The sequence below is a fragment of the Chroicocephalus ridibundus genome, chromosome 1 (genome assembly GCF_963924245.1).
Source record: "Chroicocephalus ridibundus chromosome 1, bChrRid1.1, whole genome shotgun sequence".
NCBI classification, from domain to species: domain Eukaryota; kingdom Metazoa; phylum Chordata; class Aves; order Charadriiformes; family Laridae; genus Chroicocephalus; species Chroicocephalus ridibundus.
In genome coordinates this window covers 194896139-194914885 of record NC_086284.1, presented here as the reverse complement: position 1 = coordinate 194914885, position 18747 = coordinate 194896139, and the positions used below count along the sequence as shown (strand labels likewise).

At 40.0% G+C, this 18747-nt stretch overlaps 1 protein-coding gene across 3 annotated transcripts; it reads right to left on the bottom strand.

The window, feature by feature from the left end:
- Positions 1-2439: 2439 nt before the first annotated feature.
- Positions 2440-17915, bottom strand: ING3 (inhibitor of growth family member 3). Of its 3 annotated transcripts, XM_063323260.1 has the most exons (13): positions 17693-17724; positions 17445-17516; positions 13318-13540; positions 13039-13139; positions 11566-11631; positions 10479-10575; positions 8288-8359; positions 7874-7993; positions 6556-6713; positions 6008-6198; positions 4954-5146; positions 4011-4049; positions 2440-3356 (listed from the first exon to the last, which is right to left on the bottom strand). In XM_063323260.1, the coding sequence occupies exons 4-13, from the start codon at positions 13132-13134 to the stop codon at positions 3240-3242; spliced, it is 1149 nt and encodes a 382-aa protein (XP_063179330.1). In that variant the 5' UTR covers positions 13135-13139; positions 13318-13540; positions 17445-17516; positions 17693-17724; the 3' UTR covers positions 2440-3239. The 3 variants fall into 3 exon arrangements, with proteins under 3 accessions (XP_063179330.1, XP_063179329.1, XP_063179328.1); XM_063323259.1 differs by lacking the exon at positions 13318-13540 and having other exon boundaries at positions 6556-6614; positions 17693-17915; XM_063323258.1 differs by lacking the exon at positions 13318-13540 and having other exon boundaries at positions 2441-3356; positions 17693-17912.
- Positions 17916-18747: the final 832 nt, after the last annotated feature.

The window sequence follows — 18747 nt, the reverse complement described above, 5'->3', positions numbered from 1 at the left end:
TTACAGGTGTTCTGCGCAGCAGAGTCCTGCTGGACTCCTCCAGCAGTCTCTCCTTCTTGGCAATATTGGTAATTTATTCCTTTACAATTTATTATTCTGTTTCGCAATGGAGCATTAAGGGACCTCCACTATTCAACCAGCGCATCACTGTTTTTTAAATAAATTTTAATGAGAGACCCTGTGTACATCAACCTGGCCACCTTTGTCTACTCAGTGAAGCGTTCCAAGGACGCTGATGGCCGTGAGGCAAGGGCTCTGCCAAAATGCAACTAATCACACATACGCTAATTCTAGCCTTTATCAGTTTCTATCAACGTACAAAGAAATAAAAACTCAGCTCATAGATCCAACTTGAAGTTTTTTAAAAATTGGCATTTTTTTATTGCTTTCTATTCCTTTACGCATTTTAAAATACATAATTGCTCAGTGATTCCATTCGGAAGTTCTTCTACAACTCTCCGTCAGGTTTGGTCCCACCAATTTGTTGCAGACCTGTTTCTACGGGTGCCTTACTTGGAGAGCAATCCTCAAGCAACCTGCAGAAAGGGCCCTCTTACTCAAATTTGTCTGACCTCTTGCGCAGTGAAGACATAATTTTGCTTGTCTTACAAATTTTCAGTCCCTTTTGCACCATAATCATGAGCTGACCCTTCAGCTCCTCTCAGAGGATTCCTGTTTAGAAGAAAACAAAACAAAGGCACGTACAGGTTTTATTGTTCTACATCTTTGACTTACGCATTGCATTTTTCCCACATTTTTTCACATTTGTCCACTTCTATTTTTTTACCTTAGACACAAAATCCTAATGTACTCATGAGGACAAAGTTTTTTCCTCTTGTGAGTTCTCCAACTAGCTCCTCCATGAAAATATGATTTATATTGTCTCACGAAACAGTGAACCGATGCTCACACTGAAAATTGAAATTTTCATTTGGAGTTGCAGTCTCTGCACCATCTGAGGTATGGTTGGTTACCACCAGAGCGAAGGATTTTGCTACATAGAGTCTTAATTCTTAATGGACTTACTTCTTAGCCCTAGAGACGTAGACATTCAGTCCAAGGGGAGTCGAGATTACCTGTCGCTTATTTAACTTCAATTCATAGCACGGCACCAGTTTCCAATAGAACAAAGAGTTTGTTATCTCTATTGTCTCAACAGCCTCACTTAAAACCAGATATTCTAGTCCTCAAGTGTTTTTTTTTTTTTCACTCAGATTTCCACAGAAATACATACACAGCGGGTTCAGTTCCCAGTTTTAATGGAACCTTACTTACACTGCTCTTTGCTCTTTATTTTCACCGACTTCTATGCTATTATTTTACCAAAGTCTATTTATCATACATAGTCACATTTTCCTTCCTACGCATCTACTTCTTGCAAGTTCATGGATTTAAAATGCCTACTTTTTTTTCATTTTTAAATAAATGTTGTGGCACAAGCCTGGTTTCATCTTGGTTTAGGTAAAGCCTGCGTTTTCTGCACATACTCCTATTGCCAATGAGCCTAACTGCTTTTATTTCCTTCATGCTATTTGCATAGTGATGCACTGAAACACGGCTTCTCTCTCTCTCCTCCCCCCCTGCACGGCTTTGCAAAGCGACCATGGTCGTGATCTTCCAGCCTGACAGCCCCAAGAGCAACCCAGCGCTAAAGTAAAATCTTTATTCCAAAGGGAAAGTGTGGTTTTTTTAAATAGTGGAAGGAAGTAGGAAGGAGAAAAAAAAATGGAGTAATAATCTGGTTTCTGCTCAGTGCTGCTGCGCGAAAGAGCCGTACAAAAACAACAAAAGGAAACTGTCAGTGAAAGGAAATCTACAAACTATGTCCAAAATAAGCAAGCGGGGAAAAAATATAGAAAATCTTTCCATTATATTCAAGGTCAAGGGTCTAATTTTAAGATCGATTTCTGATCCTGTACAATAACACGTACAACTCACAGATCCAACTGTTTCTGGGGCTGCATTTAGGCTTCCTGACATGATCCTCCCCGTTAGACCAGGGATCCCACAAGCAGGATGAATTCCCTTTCTTCTTTCCGGAGCCGTGTGTTGGCTTCTACGTCAAAACCCCTGTCCAGGAAGGAATGTGGCAGCTGCAAAACACACGTACCATGGTTTTCTTCTCCCCATTTCCATCCGTGCCACAGAAAGAGCAGCGCACTCCTACCTTGGGATATCTCGACACAGTAGGGATTTTTAACGACATGGAAAACAGAACTTTTGTGCCCGTTTAAGCAGGTGCCACTTACCCTCTGGAGACAGAGACAGCGAGGCAAATGATGCTTCAGCATTTGCCTATATATGCCTTAGTTACGCACCCACCACAGAAATGCCCGTCTGTACAATGAGCCTTCCCATGGGTCACGTCTAGCAACTTCTTATGTAAACTCAGCTGCCGCCTTCTGAAACCATTTGGGGACAAAGCTTTTTTTGACAAAGGTACAGGAAACACTAATTTGAAGAGTTGAGGTTGTTTTATTTTAACACCTAATACAATTCAAATTTAAAGGATTACTTGCACAAAAAAATAAACACATTTGGTATAAAAATTTATCATCACTTTAACACCTTTTTTTTCCTCTTATGGCCTGCGCCTTCTCTGGAGCAGAAACATATAAAGACTAATGGCACAAGTTTGTTTTATTCTACAGCTTTTTTTGTTTGTTTTTACATACTCAAGTACCCTAGAGGACAACAGCCCGCTGTATACAAGAACCATTTTCTTCAGCCTGCTGAATTAAGTTTCATAAAGAACCAAAGCTATAAAGGCATTTTAAAAACCATTGTCTCCTTAATTTTTTTTTCAGAAGCACTGCCTTTTTGCACCATTTATATACATAGTGTTACATAACAGCTCTTGAGTACAGTTCATGCAGCAGAATATATCTGTTGAATATAAAACATACATTTAAAATCTGGACTTATTGGAAGTTTTTGAAGATTGAGTAATTGTAGAATGCCCACTGCTTAGAGAAAATGGGTTGATAGTACAAATGTCTGCATATGTTGGCCACTGGAACAATCCAAGGCTCACTGGAATAGTATCTGTAGCACATCAATGTGCATAAATAATTTACTTACAATATTAAAACACAACTAGCAAAATCAATAGTTCAAGATCTTATGACTGCTATGTTAACCCTTAAGTGGTTGCAAGGAAGTGTGATGGGGGGCTTCCTCCCCCTCCCAAGTCCCCTGTAAAACCTTTAGTATGCAATTTGTTTTCCAGATGAGGAAATTTATTTATGTCTACTGCCTCTTCTCTTCATTGCAGCCGTACACTGTGGACAGTACCATTTCCCTTTCGGTGCTTCTGTCAGTCCAACACATCCGTAGTGGAACCACTCAATAGGGCACTATAAAAACAGAGTTAAAGAGAAGGTTTGCAATTTTGGTGGTTTTTTTTTTCAACACACCTGTCACAAATACAACTCTATGAAAATGAAGCATGAGTAAAAAAGCATAGATTCTGTTTTTCACACAAAGTTATGAGACAAAACAAGAAGAGGAGGATCTCAGTCCCTAACATACGCTCAGTAGACGAAGAAAAGCAATAAAAGTCCTAGGAGTCATATATGGATTCACAGAATGAAAGAAGTATTCTGTGCTTCAAAACTCTTAGTTGACAACATTAACTGACACAACAGTAATCTTATCACTCACTTCTGTTTAAATGTAGCATCCTAGTAAATACATAATTACATTCAACTGTTCTTTTAAAACTTTTTAATTTGAAGGGGACAACTGATATTAGTAGTGACACAGCTAAAAGTTCCTAGAAATAAAGGACAATTTAAAGATGTGAAACCTTCCCAGTAAAGGGTGAAGCCTTCTAAAAAAACCCAAACTGTGGGGACAGATGAGGAAAAGTTTCCTGAAAAATGTTTCAGGTCATACGCACATTACACTAAAAAACTCTACTCTAAAACCAACTCTAAAGAAAACTAACTCCTGCAAGAAATAGTTACACACACAAGCCTCTCAAGAACCTTTAGATCTTTGTTACTTACATCTTGGTTATCACAGCCTACCATTTCACCATAGGACACCTAGTAAATAAGAAAAGAAACCACCTTATTAATAATTGTTACTACTTAAAAGCAATCCATGTTTTCAAAGGCCTAAAGTTCAAGTTCCTTCCTTTGAGGAGTTTTTCCATTAACAGCAGCGACAATATTTTGATTTTTCTTTTGCTACACAACCCAAAGAACATATTCACAGCAAATTGCTTTTCAGTATTTTTTATGCAAAAAAAAAGATGCTTCTGTGTATTTCTGGGTGGATAAAAAAGGTCAGCATTCAAAACCTGAACGAAGCACATTTTCTAAAGAACAGCGCTCAGTACGTTATCAGTCCAGTTTTCAAGATTATGCTGATGTCTGGCATTTCCCTTGCATACATGACAATTTCAAGCACTTTATTGAAAACTATCAAAAAAAGCCAACAGTCTTAAAAGCGTTTAAAATAAGAAAAGGCATTTTTAAACACGAGTTTCTCATGTTGTCATTCTGTCTCTCAAGTTTCCGGGTGGCTTTTACAAAACTACATTTTTATTTCATTGTGGGTTTTTTTACCTGTGGAGTTTTTTTGTCTCACTCTTTTTTTTTTTTTTTTTTTTTTTTAGGAAAGCAGGAGAGACCAGGCAAATTCCTTACTAACTTAGAATTTTAATTAAATTCACTGTGAACATGTTCAGTTTTGAATTTAATTATTCCTGAAGTCTTCACTAAAAGTTTTAAAACTCTCCATGTGTCACAACACTGGAAAACTTGCTTGTTTTTTAGCTTCAACAGCTGAGTTCATTATTCATATCGCCAGTAAGTAAATAAAAACAGATCAGAACTTCAAAAGACTGCAAACAGAATGTTTTTTTAAATTAGCAATCAGAGAAGGAAGTTCAACTACAGCGAAACAGCAGCTCTAGCTATATTCCAGGTTGGAAGCCATCCTTACCTGATTACAAATGCAGTATCGTGGCTCATTTGGATCGTAGGTCCAGTCCACCTGGCTATTGGAATCAGACTCTGGTATCACTGCCGTTTGCTGAGACAGTTCTTGTGCCAGTGCAGATGAAGAAGAACACGATGACAGAGACGAAGAAGAGGAAGATGATGAAGACTGCTGACTTGAGGATTTGTTGTTGTTTCTGAAATAGAAACAAAAGAAAAAAGCATATCCTAATTTAAATTCATTTGCTGCCAAGTGAAAGCATCACAAAACAAGTACTTTGTTGACTCTGAATTACTGCAGTAAGTAAATCCCAAAGCGTCATTCCCTAATACAGTTCATTCAACAACTGCAAGAACTAAAATGGACACAATGCCCTTTGGAAAAGGAAACAAGTCTTAACAGTTTACAAGTGCTAGACAAGCTATTCTAATCAATGGAATTTAACAGCTTTAAACTGCCAAATGGCTTTAACGGATGTTTTTCTTCACAAAGTTGTCCATCAACAGCCTTGGTGTAAAGTCCCCATAAAAGTTATGTTACCAATAAAACAGGAATTTACATATAAATAATGTCATGTGTCATGTACAATAGATAACTGTGTTCTGAAGATGACTGATTCAGTGTTAATCTCCGCTCAAGCATCACCAATCCCTCCACAGCAACAGTGCCAGAATACAAATTCTATGCTTTTCCTTATAGGTCAGATCTGACACCCAAGATATCCACAGATGAAAAATGCTAAGACAAAATTATTAACTGAGCTGTGAACGCACACAAATTTGTATGGAGAAAAAAAAACACAAGTCAGTTTAAAAGGATGGGCATTTTGAGACAAACTCTTTCAAGTACAATTTGTGTCACAACATGCCGTCACATTGTTTTGTTTAAAATGTTTTTTTAAATTTCATTTTAATCAGAAATAAAATTCTTTGTTTCCTGTCCTAGATGGTCAGCTATTGGAAAGCGTTGTGATTGTAAGGTCATGGCCCATGACCTTTAAAAGAGAGCTTAGCTGTCTTAAAAGATGTAATTGCAGTCAACAAGTAAGAAAACCTACTTGCTTTTTCTGCCACTTCGTGAATCTGTGGTTGATGAACTTAATGTCTGTGTTAATGTAGATGCCAAAGCTGATGATGAATATCCAGTTGAATCTCTGGATAATGAAAATTCTCTTCCAAGCTGAAAATCATTGTTCTTAAATGCTTCATAGCTGGCTTTTAGACTGGATGTTCGTCTTCCTTCCTTCATCTAAAAGGAATATGAATATTGTTATCAGATCACACAGTAGAGTTCTTTAAGAAGACATATACCAGGCTGCTAACTGCTAATTATTTGCACAGGTTCATTAGTTACCCTATTAACAAAAAGATGTATAGTAAGTGGTAAAGAGGTGTAAGAACATCCCACAGGAAAAGCCAGAAAACAAGCTGTCCCTTTATGCAAGTTTTACAGGATGAAACTGTAGCATATAAACAAAAATGATAATATGAGAACTCAATCACATCAGCTAAAGTGATCACGGGAATTCAGATTTTAAAAAAATTCACCAGTCTTCCTTCTTAATCAATAGTGGATGGCAGAGTGACAAGAATGTTTTGACATTACCTGTGCCGTGGCTTGCACTGCTTGAGCTGCTGCCATGGTAATTGCACCGGCCCCAGATCCTGAAGATAATGAGCCCAGGTTATATGATGCCAATGGTTGAGAAGAGTTTGTATTGTATGCATTGTTTGAAGAGGATGATGAATTACTGTTTCGACACCCTTGATGAACAGAACACATTTATGAAATTCAAAATGAAACTAAATTCCTTTGCATTTTAAGAAGAGTTATATACGATAACCAGTGAAAGAGTGGGAAATCCGTTTATGCATCAGAGCAGTCTGATCACTTGAAAAAGGTTTAAAAAGATCATTTGACACAGCCAGTATTGGCTTAAAAAAATAAAAAAATCTGTTCTGCACCTATCCTCATGTGCAAGGAGTCCGTTTAGAAAGACAGTCCTCACTATCATATTCAGCTATCAAAGAACAGATGCAGCTGGCTATGTCTATGTCTATATAAACCCAATCTCTGTTGAAATTACACTGATTACTGTAACTATCAAGAAGGTAAGAATTTGACTGCACACCTATACTGTTTCAATGTAAAACTTTTAACGATCTTGATTCTAAAAACTACAAATCACAGTTTTAATGCAAAATAGACTTCCATGGTCATCTACAGTCTGACAGCTACTCAAACACAGTTACAATTTATTTGCCATCTCATGTGAAGCTCCTTCAAAGGAGAAGTAAAATGGATATGAGAGAGACTAGTTAATCTGATGAACAGTACTAAATTCCAAAACAAAGTAGTTTACCCACTATAATTTCTCACAATCTTTTGTTTTCAGAAAAGAAACTACAAAACACCCTGATTTTGAAAATGGGAAGAAAGTTGTGGGTTTTCTATTTATCTGCTATTCAAAATCACTTCTCACCTCTTTTGAAATAGACAACACACCAAAGAATTATATTTTATTGTAGCTGAATGCCATGTCAGACCAACCCTTAAAAAAAGTGTGAAAAAAAAAAAATATCTTTTCCTTTACTTTGGAAATTGTTGCATGCGTTTCTTTTTCCCAAATTAGTAATGCACTGAGTTCATATTTCTACTACTGGCTGAATGAAACTGTACTGTTATCTTCTTGCAAGCAGCGTAAATAAGAAGAAATGGCCAACATGCAGCTGTTCTATGACAACGAAGCTGATGCACTTCATGGACAACACAGATGAGTAACAATGGCTGCAATTTCTCATGTTTCAAATGACTGAAAATCCCAGAGGAAAGGGTATGAGCCTCTGATTTCAAAAGACTCACAAATATAACTGGGTCTCTCTTCCAATGACGAAGTAATAAAGTGCAAGACAATTAAGATTACCTGGTGTATTTTCTTTAGAAGCATCTGAAGTAAGGGTAGATAGAAGAGCTTCAGATTTAAACTTCTTTTCAGGAACATGATCTGTTGTACTATGATGAGAAGATGGATTGTGTTTTCTTTCTAAATGAAACAAATGAAAGGAACTTAAATGTAAAACATTTTCAGCTTGAAAGTCGAACTATAACAAGACATAATGAAACATCACTTTCAACTATTTTCCACCAGCAAAACCTTATTATTTCATTCTTGCACTTCTTCTGAATAGACATTATTATCATTGCATTATGCCTTCCCCCCACCCCTCAGTGTTTGGAGAAAGAAAAAAATGTTCTTAATTTTTATTTTCCTAATACTACTAAACCAAAAATAAGGAGACATAAAAATTGGACATGTTTTTAAGTCTCAAATACTTACTCTCTACTGGAGTGTGAGAATGGGCGTGATGGTTATTCACAGGCTGTGATGGTGTATCCAGCTCCAGAGACCCTGAGAAGGTGGTAAAAAGGATAGGACAATTTCAGCGTCATCACTGGCAGTTTTGACCTTTAGATACTAAACGAATCTTTATAATATTAACCAAATTATTATGCAATTATATTTATTTTGAGTTGAAACCCTTCCTGTAGTACAACCAGAAGCCAGTGACAAGAAGTTTTAAAATAAAAATTGGTGACTGCTGCTTTCAACTGTTGAAATCAAGAAGGTAAAATCAAGGCCAATAAGGAGAACAAACAACAACATTGCCCTCAACGTGCCACTTATTCAAATGAGTTGCACACAAGCTGGTAATGGTTGGAGAATACTGCACCAAAAATACTGACAATCTACACCAATATGAATGGAAAATATGATTTTAACAGGTAAACTGTATTAAAGAGGCATCTTATCCCACTGAGTCTATCTTCTCACATTGAGTCAAAACACACAAGCACTAGCAACACGTTTCAAGTGATCTAACATTCAACAGGAAGGGCTTCAGATCAGTATCCAAATTTTCTTAACATTCAAAATACACAGAGCAACAATCCAAAGAAGAAGGAAAAAAAAAAGGCAGGAGGGGGATTGGGGGCACAAATACAAGTCTATGTCTAAGAAAACATTTCTTGTAATATTAGCCATGAGGCTGAACGATCGCAGCACAGGAGAGACTTTGACCATAAATTTCCATTAGAACAATAAAAAACAGTTTGTGTATCAATCTTCGACAAAAAGATTTTGAACTAGCTGCAATACCTACCAACTTGCATTTATACAAAAGAAATTCAAGAAAGAAATCACATTCATTTTTCAAAATCTGTAGCTTCAACATTTCTTTACATCTTTCAGTGCTTTCAAAAAGTACATGAGTGTATTGTATTACAAAAGTTTAAAGAAAATTATTCTAGAAGAGGTTCAAAGCACAGGGAGGCATTTTGGCTGAGCTAACATTAATCATGTTACGAGCTAGTCCAAAGGCTGCCCTCTGGTGGAACCTCAACAATATGTATTTTCTCCGAAAGCTAAAAATATTAAGAGGTTTCTACTTTTCACTATATTTAAAACAAACAAACAAACAAACCTTAATGATGCAACACGCAGTCTGGTACATTTCTATTTTGAGTTCTTGAAATTCAACGTACCTACTTCACAAAACACATAGCTCTACTGAAGGTAGTATGACATCTTAAAACTGCAGCTGGGATTCCAACTAAAACAAACTAGTCCTTTTCTGCAGTTGCTAGTTCAGTAAAAGCAGTTTTCTTTTTGTTCCTGTTATTTGTAATAGCAATTACAAATAAAATATCCAAAACCTCACAGCTTTTATGATAAAGCTCAAAGAAAAAGTATTTATTCCTAATCTCCTCAAGCAATTTAGGTTATTTTTCATGATCTTTGGATGTGAGAACAGTCACTGCCTCTTAGCTCCACAATCACAGTAGTTAAATCGACTTTGAAATTTATCATAATTGCATTTGAACTTGATATTTTAAATGCTGATGCATACAGAAAGGCCAGATTCTTCCACACCAACTTGGCTAAAAAGTTGTCGCATTACATTTTTGTTCAGATTCAAAATACCAGCGTTGCTGTATGTGTTAGGCATGCAGGTTTCTTACCCCAAATGCTTGTCCCTTGATACCCCAGTACAAAACAACCTGTTCTCTCCCCTTCAAAAAAAAGAAAACCACTGAGTACCTAACTTTACTTGACATTCCACGGCTATAACTAAAATAATGACGCACCTCAGTTTGGTGGCAATCAACTCAAGTAAGAAACGGTACACTTTCAATTGGGTAGGTGGCAAGCTTAGGCTGAAGTACTTGTCTGAATATCTACAGTCATTAAAAACAGGTTTAAAGAACTCTGTACCTTACTGTAGCAATTCAGAAGTGCAACAATTGCATGAAAAAATATCCTAATTACTCAGCTGTATTTTGACCTCACTGGTAAAAACCGAGGTTGAAACTAAAATTTGAAAATCACTGACTGATTAAAAGTATGCGGGTTAAAACACAATTTTGAAGCAAGTGGAAATACTGACATCCACTAAAAAGTGTACGAGATTTTAATTTTGCAAATTTACAGAAAATCTGTCAAGTTCTTAAAGAAAATCATGCATACTTACGTCTCTCTAATATTTCTGTAATTCCAGCATTATCTGCTTCAAGTTCCATTTTAAATTTAGCAAGTTCCTGGTCCAATTTTCTCAAATGACGGTCTACCTGTTTTTGAAACAAAGTAACAATAAATAGCACCCAGTTCTGGAACATTAGTATCTACACTCTTAATCTCAGGCTTGCTAAATATTTCCCTTCCAGCAATTCTCTGTCATGCATCGCTAAGCACATATGAAAACGTGTAAGAGGACTTTGGGGTGTTGTGTGTATGCGTATAGAAAAGACAGTACACGACATGCACTTTAGAAGAGGTTGGGCTGCACTGGGGAAACTGCAAGTTCACTGAATTGCAATTTGTATGCCACTATACACGAGTAAACTAAAGTGTTGAGTAAAAGGGTCTCTAAACTGAAAGTGCAGACTCCTGTGTGTTTGAGTAAACTATGACGTGCTGTTGGGTACTGAAAATTAACAAAAAAAAAAATACATCTGAACTTAATATCATGGAAAAAAACACTACGTTCCAAATGCTTTCTTCATCCATAGTCATACAGCAGAATGTACCTGTCTCAAAACTATGAAAAGTTGAACAAGTTTTTGCAGTTACTAGCTAATCAAAAGAGAGGGGGTAAGTTCCAACTCTTGGAACTAACTTTTCGTTAGCTGCAGTGAAACTAAAGCAGACAAGAAATCGCTGTTTTATGTCTACTATATTTTAGCACGGTCTGACCTGCAAGTCCCGTTTCTCCGAGAAAGTGTAAAATAAATATATTTAAAATTCAAAATCCACATGCTATAAGGAAAGAGTAACTTGCTTGTGGTCCCTTTTCAGAAAAAAATAAAATCAACATGCATGAAAGCCTTACGATTTCTAAAATTATTTCTGTATGCTTTGTATTTTAGTGACACTTAATACCCAAAGCAATAGAATTCTTAGAAGTCAGTAAAATATTAAATGTTTCTTTCAGCAGCAAAACTATCTTTATGTAGCTGACATGACAGTACTGTTAGTACAGCTGTAGTGATTATCAAAATGTTTAGAACTCCTTAGGGCATAAATTTAGGTAATTTACCACAAACCTTCTGTCCACTTACCAAATCATATATTTGATTAGCCAGTTGCACTTTTTCATCTGCATCTTCCAAAGCCTTATAATAATCCTGTTATAAAGAGAATTTTTTCAAAATTATGAACATAACTGAATTAATGTCATTCATTTTAAGCTCTTGTTATCCAGCGCAAACTGTAAGTTAAAAGGAGAAATTCAAGTCAGTTTTCAGAAAGACTGTGAAACTCTACTGTAAACAACAATCAGCTTAATTTTAGATGAGCAATATAATGCAAATCAATTTATTCTTTATGCCTTAGGAAAAGCCAAACTACAAGATGTGGACGCTTCCTCCTACAGTGATATTTAGATTTCTACAAGAAATGCTACAAGAAAAGAAAGAGTCTTGGATTTATTTTACTTTACACGGCATAAGGTTATGGACTCAAAATGAGATGGTGTCTTTTGCTTCGTATGGATCTTTTGGACCACTGAAGATACTACTGCCCTTCAAAATGATGCTAAACGGTACTGTGAGGGGAGGCCTTTCCAGCACTGTAGTTAAATAGAGACAATGATGTATATGGTTTATAGTTTAAATTATTTTAAAATACACTTAGATAACTCATAAGTGTATTACAAAATAATTTGACTAAATCAACCCAATTTTAAAGTCTGCTTTAACTAAGTAAAATCCACAGACAAAACTTTTTTTTTCTTTCAAAAAAAGTATGTTTACACTGTTTTTACTCTAGATTTAAACAGGTTTAAGTGCCTTTTTATTCTCAGTTTCCACTGAAGAGTATCTAGCCTAGGTGAGAACTACTTGAAATTTTGGTTCAACTGAAGTCAAAAGCAAATTTTTCACTTATTCTAGTGAAGTCAGAGCTTCGACTTTTTTTTTTAAATCTAGAAATCTATTTGCATTAATTAAGGAAAAAAACAAAAGTCTTGGCCAAATAAGGGGCTGAAGTAGCAAGTCTAGGAGACTACAAAGGAGTTTTTCCTGACAAAATGATGGACTACCCTGCTAACAATACCACCACCAATGCCTGAGCGTTGAAGGATAAAACAAAACACATCCATCTTCTTATTCCTCTCTCCCCAAAGCTACATGCACCCTACGTATAACATATACAAGGACAGAATCACAGGAAATGCTGAAGCTAAGCTTGAAGAATATCCTCTAAAAGAAAGCCAATTAACTTAGGCAACTTCACGTCACACAAGCAGAAACAAAAAGTCTGAACTGAAAATGTAGTACCCAGTTTCCTCACCATTTCAGGACCGTAATTTTTAACATGCTAGCAAATACTGGGTAAAACTTGAGAGAAAGGCTTGATCAAAGAAACCTTTCAGTCATTTTTCTCCTCCTAGGTAGTTCTATCCATCTCTGTGAAAGCCCAAGGGAAGTCACAGTTCTGAACACTTAAGTCTCCATCAATCATAAGCTATTTTTTTCCTAAGGTTATCTTCGTTTGCAAAAGAAAAATGTGAGCCAGTCCTGTGATATCCTTACTTTTTTGATTGATGTCATTTGTTCTTCTCTCCATTCAGGTTTGTTTTTCTTTGCGTTCATAAAAAATTCATTTACCCTCTGCTCAAGCTGATCCATTGCATCTGTAGCAGAGGAAAAGATTAAGATAAATGTTATCTTCTCATGTACATAAACATTATGAAATAAGGCTGATTTTTTTCTTAAACAAAGTTGACAGGACTGAGGTGCAAACTATTAGATAAAAACCAAAAAAAAACCAAAACAACCAAGTGACAGTGGACAGAGGAGGGAAATATTTACCTTAATTTCCAAGAAGCAGAATTGCATTCTGGTAGGATTCTCATCAAGGTTCTTGTGCTCTCCAGCATGGGACAGGCAGGACTCCAAGTTCTAAAGGTTTTTTGTCCCTAAGAGCAGTGGTAGTGACTTAAAGCACGACCCAAACTCCTCACCCAGGGCTCTAGACTGCTGACTTTGGAACATTCTAGCCAGTTACAAACTGAGCAGGAAACAAAATGTTCTCCTAAGAGAAACAGTCAAATACAAAACCAAATAATTGAAAAAATTAGTGCCTCAAAAAGGTAGAGCAACTGAAGAGTCAAGTCACAGCCTTTAAGTCAAGGCCCTCTGCACTGTACGCTAGGAAGGGCAGGGCAAATTGAAAGCGCTCACAAAGTTATTCCCACCAACACCGCCTCCCCCCAGGCTAGCACTATGGGGTAAATGCACTGATGAAAAACTATTTGGACAAGATTCTCACTTGCATGAAGTTGAGAAATATCATAAGGGGAAAAATAAAGACACCAATTCTCTAACATTAACTATGATAAGAAAGGAAAATGTCAACTACAATTTTCTTAAAACTACAACTACTATTTTCTTCGTTGTTTATTGAGACAGGAACAGGGATTCCCTTCCCTTTCCCTTCACCCTCCTTCAAAATAAAAAAAAGAGCTGAATTTACTATTTCAACAGCTGGACACTTGTGCATGCAACATCTTGCATATTTCGAAAAACACACAGCTGCAAACTAGCTTTGACAGCCTTGCTAGTCTCAGGAGAGAGGACAGTACTGAAAATGTTTTCACAGTACTCTCAGCTATACTGTCCAGATAGCAGTTTCACATTAAACATGACAATGCACCAACTAGCTACAGACTTCAGGCTCTGGGTGTAAAATGTTTAAGATACTTTCCAGAAACTACCTTTTGATGGTGGTCACATGATGGCCAACATCTCTTATCAAAAAAAAAAAAAAAAGTTAATTAACTGGTTCAAAAAACTCATGAATCCCCAACTATGATTAACTCTTCGAATCCAATGCAGCCCAAAGGTTTTCTCACTTTGTGAAAATTCACAAATAGAACTAACTGTTCACATAAATAACCAAAAATAATTCATACTATATGATCAAAAACATTCATCAATTTTCGCTATGCTGGGAATGTCCACCATCAAAACCAACAGGAACCTAACAACTGACTGGACAGAGGGCAATTAATCCCAAGCCAGAACAGTTGTGACATAGACTCACATCAACTTTACTGAGACCCAGACAAACAAAGTAGTCAAACTGTTTTGGTGTAAAACAGGTTTAAAGATGGGAGAATCTTTATGAGCATTTTCCACTTGCACTGTGTTATTCAGGGAGAAGATTAAGAAGCCTGAGCAGCAAGCAAGCAGCTGGCACTTTGTGTGGAGTCTTCTAAAAGCTTTGTTCTTTGACCAAATTGCTATAATTTGATCCATAAAGCCAACTGACAATATGTGCTATCTCCTGTTCCCAGAGTGCAAACAGCTAGGTGATAATTATTATTCTAATGGCTCCATAGACCTGAAAACAACAACAACAAAAAAAAATCTTGCCTCTTTACTTCTTATTGAAGACACATATCAGTCCGTGTGAAATTACACAGGGGAAAAAAATTACACAGAAATTTGGTCTCTCCTGAAAAGGCAGAAACGGCAAAGGGGAATGCAGGTCAGATCTATTTAATTATATGAAAAGCTCTCTCTGGTACACTCAAGTTCCTTCACCTTCCCCGCCCGTTTCAATCCAACTGTGGTACTATATTCTGAGATACTAATTTATTAGATCACATTTCCCAAGAGAGTTGACCGAAATTCTATTAGGAGAGAGGCCTTTTTCCAGAGCTTAGCACTTTACCATGGAGGCCTGATGATCCATGATTTGAACTTAGAGAAACACATTTTATGCTCCACGTGGAGCTCAGTTAAAGCTCAAGAGTCAAGTCACAACTGAGATGGTCTTCATTTTTCCCACAGCAGCCTTATCAGGACATACAGTAGGTACAGCTGGTTTATTGTTTCTTCCAACAACAAACAACAGCACCTGCCCCATTAGAAGCCCACGTGGTCCAAAAAGGACAGAATATAAAGTCAACATTGACTAAAGCACAGCACCACAGTTATCTCTGAATTGCAACTCATGTAGGTTTCTGGGACAGCATCACTCATGAAAGTACTGTTTTCAAATACTTCAGAGACACTGAATCTTTACAGCAAGTCACTATGTCACAGCATGGGAACAACCTCCAGGTTTGCATGTAGCGTTCAGCGGGCAGTTTGGCAACTGATGTCGGAGATGCTACTACAGAAGTTTCATAAATGTCTTTGGATGCTTTGTCACTCATTGTGCAAGAATTGCAGAAGTCCCAAGGTCCAAGAGAATTTTTCTCTGGGCCTAAGGTTGGCCTTACTATACAACATTCAGTGTTATTTGCTATTTCCAGTAATACAATATGGTGTGTTATTTGCCACTTCCAGTTAAAGCAGAGGAAATGACACTACTGCAATTTTGGCAGTGCTAATTGTCTCAGTTCTGAAACACACTTCAAAAAAACTACTAGTTTCTTTGCCTCCCTACTGAATAAAAGTAAAATTTGTGAACTTACTCAGAACTACATAAGTCAGTGAACTACTCACTCCCTCTCCTGGTGTTCCCTAGTGGTAGTTACTTCAGAGGTATTATCTCCCATAAGGAGCCATCGCTCTGTGCCCACAACTTTAAGCACTGAACCCAAGACAAATGCTACAAAAAAATGCTACACCCAATTCAACGTGTCAATATCTGTTAAACAGACCTGCTGGGTACACTACAGTAAATATACAATGGAAAGCCCGAGACCGCACTTCAAAGTGTTTTCGGCTAAACTTTGTTTTCAAGAACTGTGCTCCCCTGGATTTTGTATTCCTGTATGGCATTCACTTGTTATTTCAACCCTTGCCCTTTCTCTCATTTTTCTTTACAACAGTCCGACCCTTCTGTATTGAAGACTCCTCTCACCTTTTGTGCAGTGTTTCATTAACAACGACCTTTACATCACAGTTATAGATGAACATTATTAATTGTGTGTTAAATGACACCACCACCTAACTAGGTGTTACGGGACACCTAAGTCCCAGATGAGATTGCATTAGGAAAGACGAAAAGGCTATGTATCCTGAAAACAGCATAAGGCAGTGTATTATATCAGGATATAAGCAGAGATATAGAATGGTTGGGGTTAGAGGGGACCTTAAAGATCATTCAGTTCCAATCCCCCTGCCATGGGCAGGGACACCTCCCACTAGACCAGGCTGCTCAAGGCCCCACCCAGCCTGGTCTTACACACTTCCAGGGATGGGATATACAACGTGATCTACAAAGAAACCTAAAGCAAACTGTGTATTTGGTTATGTGTCTGCTAGTGCACAACAGCCTATGCAAAAAATGCCTTCACATATGGTACTACGAAGGGAGCTGGCTGGAAAGTTTCAGAGACAGCCTGCGCTACCTGCTGGAGGAGTGGGACATAACTCATGTTCCACACCACCATCACTGCTCTTAGGGATCAAAAATCTAAAGAGTTTGGGACATGCCACGAAAATGCTTTTGGGAGCAGCACAAGCCCAGGAGCGAAACTCCTGTAAGATCCTACTCGCGCCGAGACCCAACTGCGGGCCCGCGGCGGGCGGGCGACTCGCGGGACCGGGGCTCGGTGCCGCTCGCTGACTCGGCGCCGGGCGAGCGCGCTCCGCCCCTCGCTGCGTCCCGGCGGCTGCCGGCGCTGCGCCGGGCCTCCGCAGCGCCGCCTCCCGCGGCTGCATCAGCGTTCGCAGAGCCGCCGCGCCGGGCGCCCGCTGCCGACGAGACGCGCCCAGCACCCCGGGGACCCCGCACCAGAGAGACGGGGCGCGGGGTGCGGAAGGGGCGCGGGTCGGCGGCGGGGAGCGGAACAGCCCACGCAGGTCGGGGCGCGGCAGCGCCACTTTGCCCCTTCTTTCTTTCTTCCCTCCTCCTCCTCCTCCCCTCACGGCAGCGGTGGAGCTGTTGCCCGCGGCCGCCCCCCGCCGGCGGTGCGGGGCGGTGCGGGCAGGGGCGGTGCGGGGGCGGGCCGCGGCGGAGGGGGGCGGGACTCACGTACTCTGCACCTGCAGGTCCATCTCCCGCATCTCGGTGAACCTGTCGCGCAGATCCATGGGAAGCTGCTCGATCACTGCGGGGACAGGGAGGGGCGGGGGAGAGGAGGGAGGCGGTCGGTCAGTCAGTCAGTCACCGCCATGGGGGGGAGGGGGGGGCGCCGCCTCTTCGCCGCGGCTCCCCTCACCCCCGCCGCCCCCCGGGCTCCCCTCCACCGGCCGCCCGGCACCCCCGTCCCGCACACACACTCACTCTCCAGATAATCCTCCAGATACAGCATGGCGGCGGCCGGGCCAGCGCCAAGGGGCTTCTCGCTAACGGGGGGATCGTCCCTTCCAATATGGCGCCGCCGCCAACAACACCGGCGCCTCGACTCAGCGAAAACAACATTGGCGGCGGACGGCGCTGGCTCGGGCCGCGCCCCCATTGGCTGCCCGCTCCGGTGACGCGCACCGTGCCGCGCGCTCTCCCCTCCCGCGGCCTCACGGGAGATGTAGTCCGCACGGGCGGGGAACTACGCGTCCCGTCATGCACCGCGGCGGCCGCCTGGCTGAGGCGGGGGCTGAGGCGGCCCCGGCCCCTCTGCCTCTCGGCCCTATTCGGCTCGGCCCGTCCAGGGTCCGGATTGTGATGTTTCTGCCGGGAGCCTCCTCTCAGCCCTCCGCTCTGCCAGGACGGGCGGCTGCCGGCCCTCCGGAGGGTGCCCCGGCCCCCCGGAGGGTGCCCCGGCCCCAGCGGCGCGAGTGTGGTGGGGAGCGGAGGGAAAATGCACAGCTTCATCAGGCTTCGTGCTCTTGCTTGTTTATCCCTTATTTTAAATGGTCGCAGGTGGTTATAGTGCATAAAAGCACAAGCAATGACAAAACTATTGAAGTTACTCTTAATTTCGGCGTCTTCTGCATCAGTAACACGGGTAGTAACAATACGCGCACATGAGAGTGTCAACTGCTGTGGGCTGCTCAGAGGAAAAAATATTAACATACGGTGATGATTGCAATCCAGTTACTTCTTATTGTAATTTATTTTTAAATGTGTGGGGATGAGTTTTCTTCACGCAGTTTCAATCCCCCCCAATAGTTTACTTCATCACTATCTAATATTTATTGCTCTAATCATAGACTGATGCTTTTATCCAGGTGTGCTTTTTGACCGGGAGAAGGAATTCCTAGGGCTCGCGTGGTGTCGGGTGTAGGTACAGGCGCGTAAGAACTGCGGTAGCAGAACAGGCTGGCTTTCTGCCCTCTCCTTTTCTTGTTCTTGCCTGCACCGTACCCATCCAGGCACGGAAGGCAAGTGTGTGCTTCGGC

Excerpts from the sequence above, each read along its gene's own strand:
- ING3 (XM_063323258.1), bottom strand. The coding sequence starts at position 17,867 with ATGGGGGCGCGGCCCGAGCCAGCGCCGTCCGCCGCCAATGTTGTTTTC. Across the intron at positions 5,147-6,007 it reads CGAAGTGGCAGAAAAAGCAA|AAACAACAACAAATCCTCAA; the intron begins GTAGGTTTTCTT and ends TTTCTATTTCAG. Across the intron at positions 4,050-4,953 it reads GATACTGCATTTGTAATCAG|GTGTCCTATGGTGAAATGGT; the intron begins GTAAGGATGGCT and ends CTTATTTACTAG.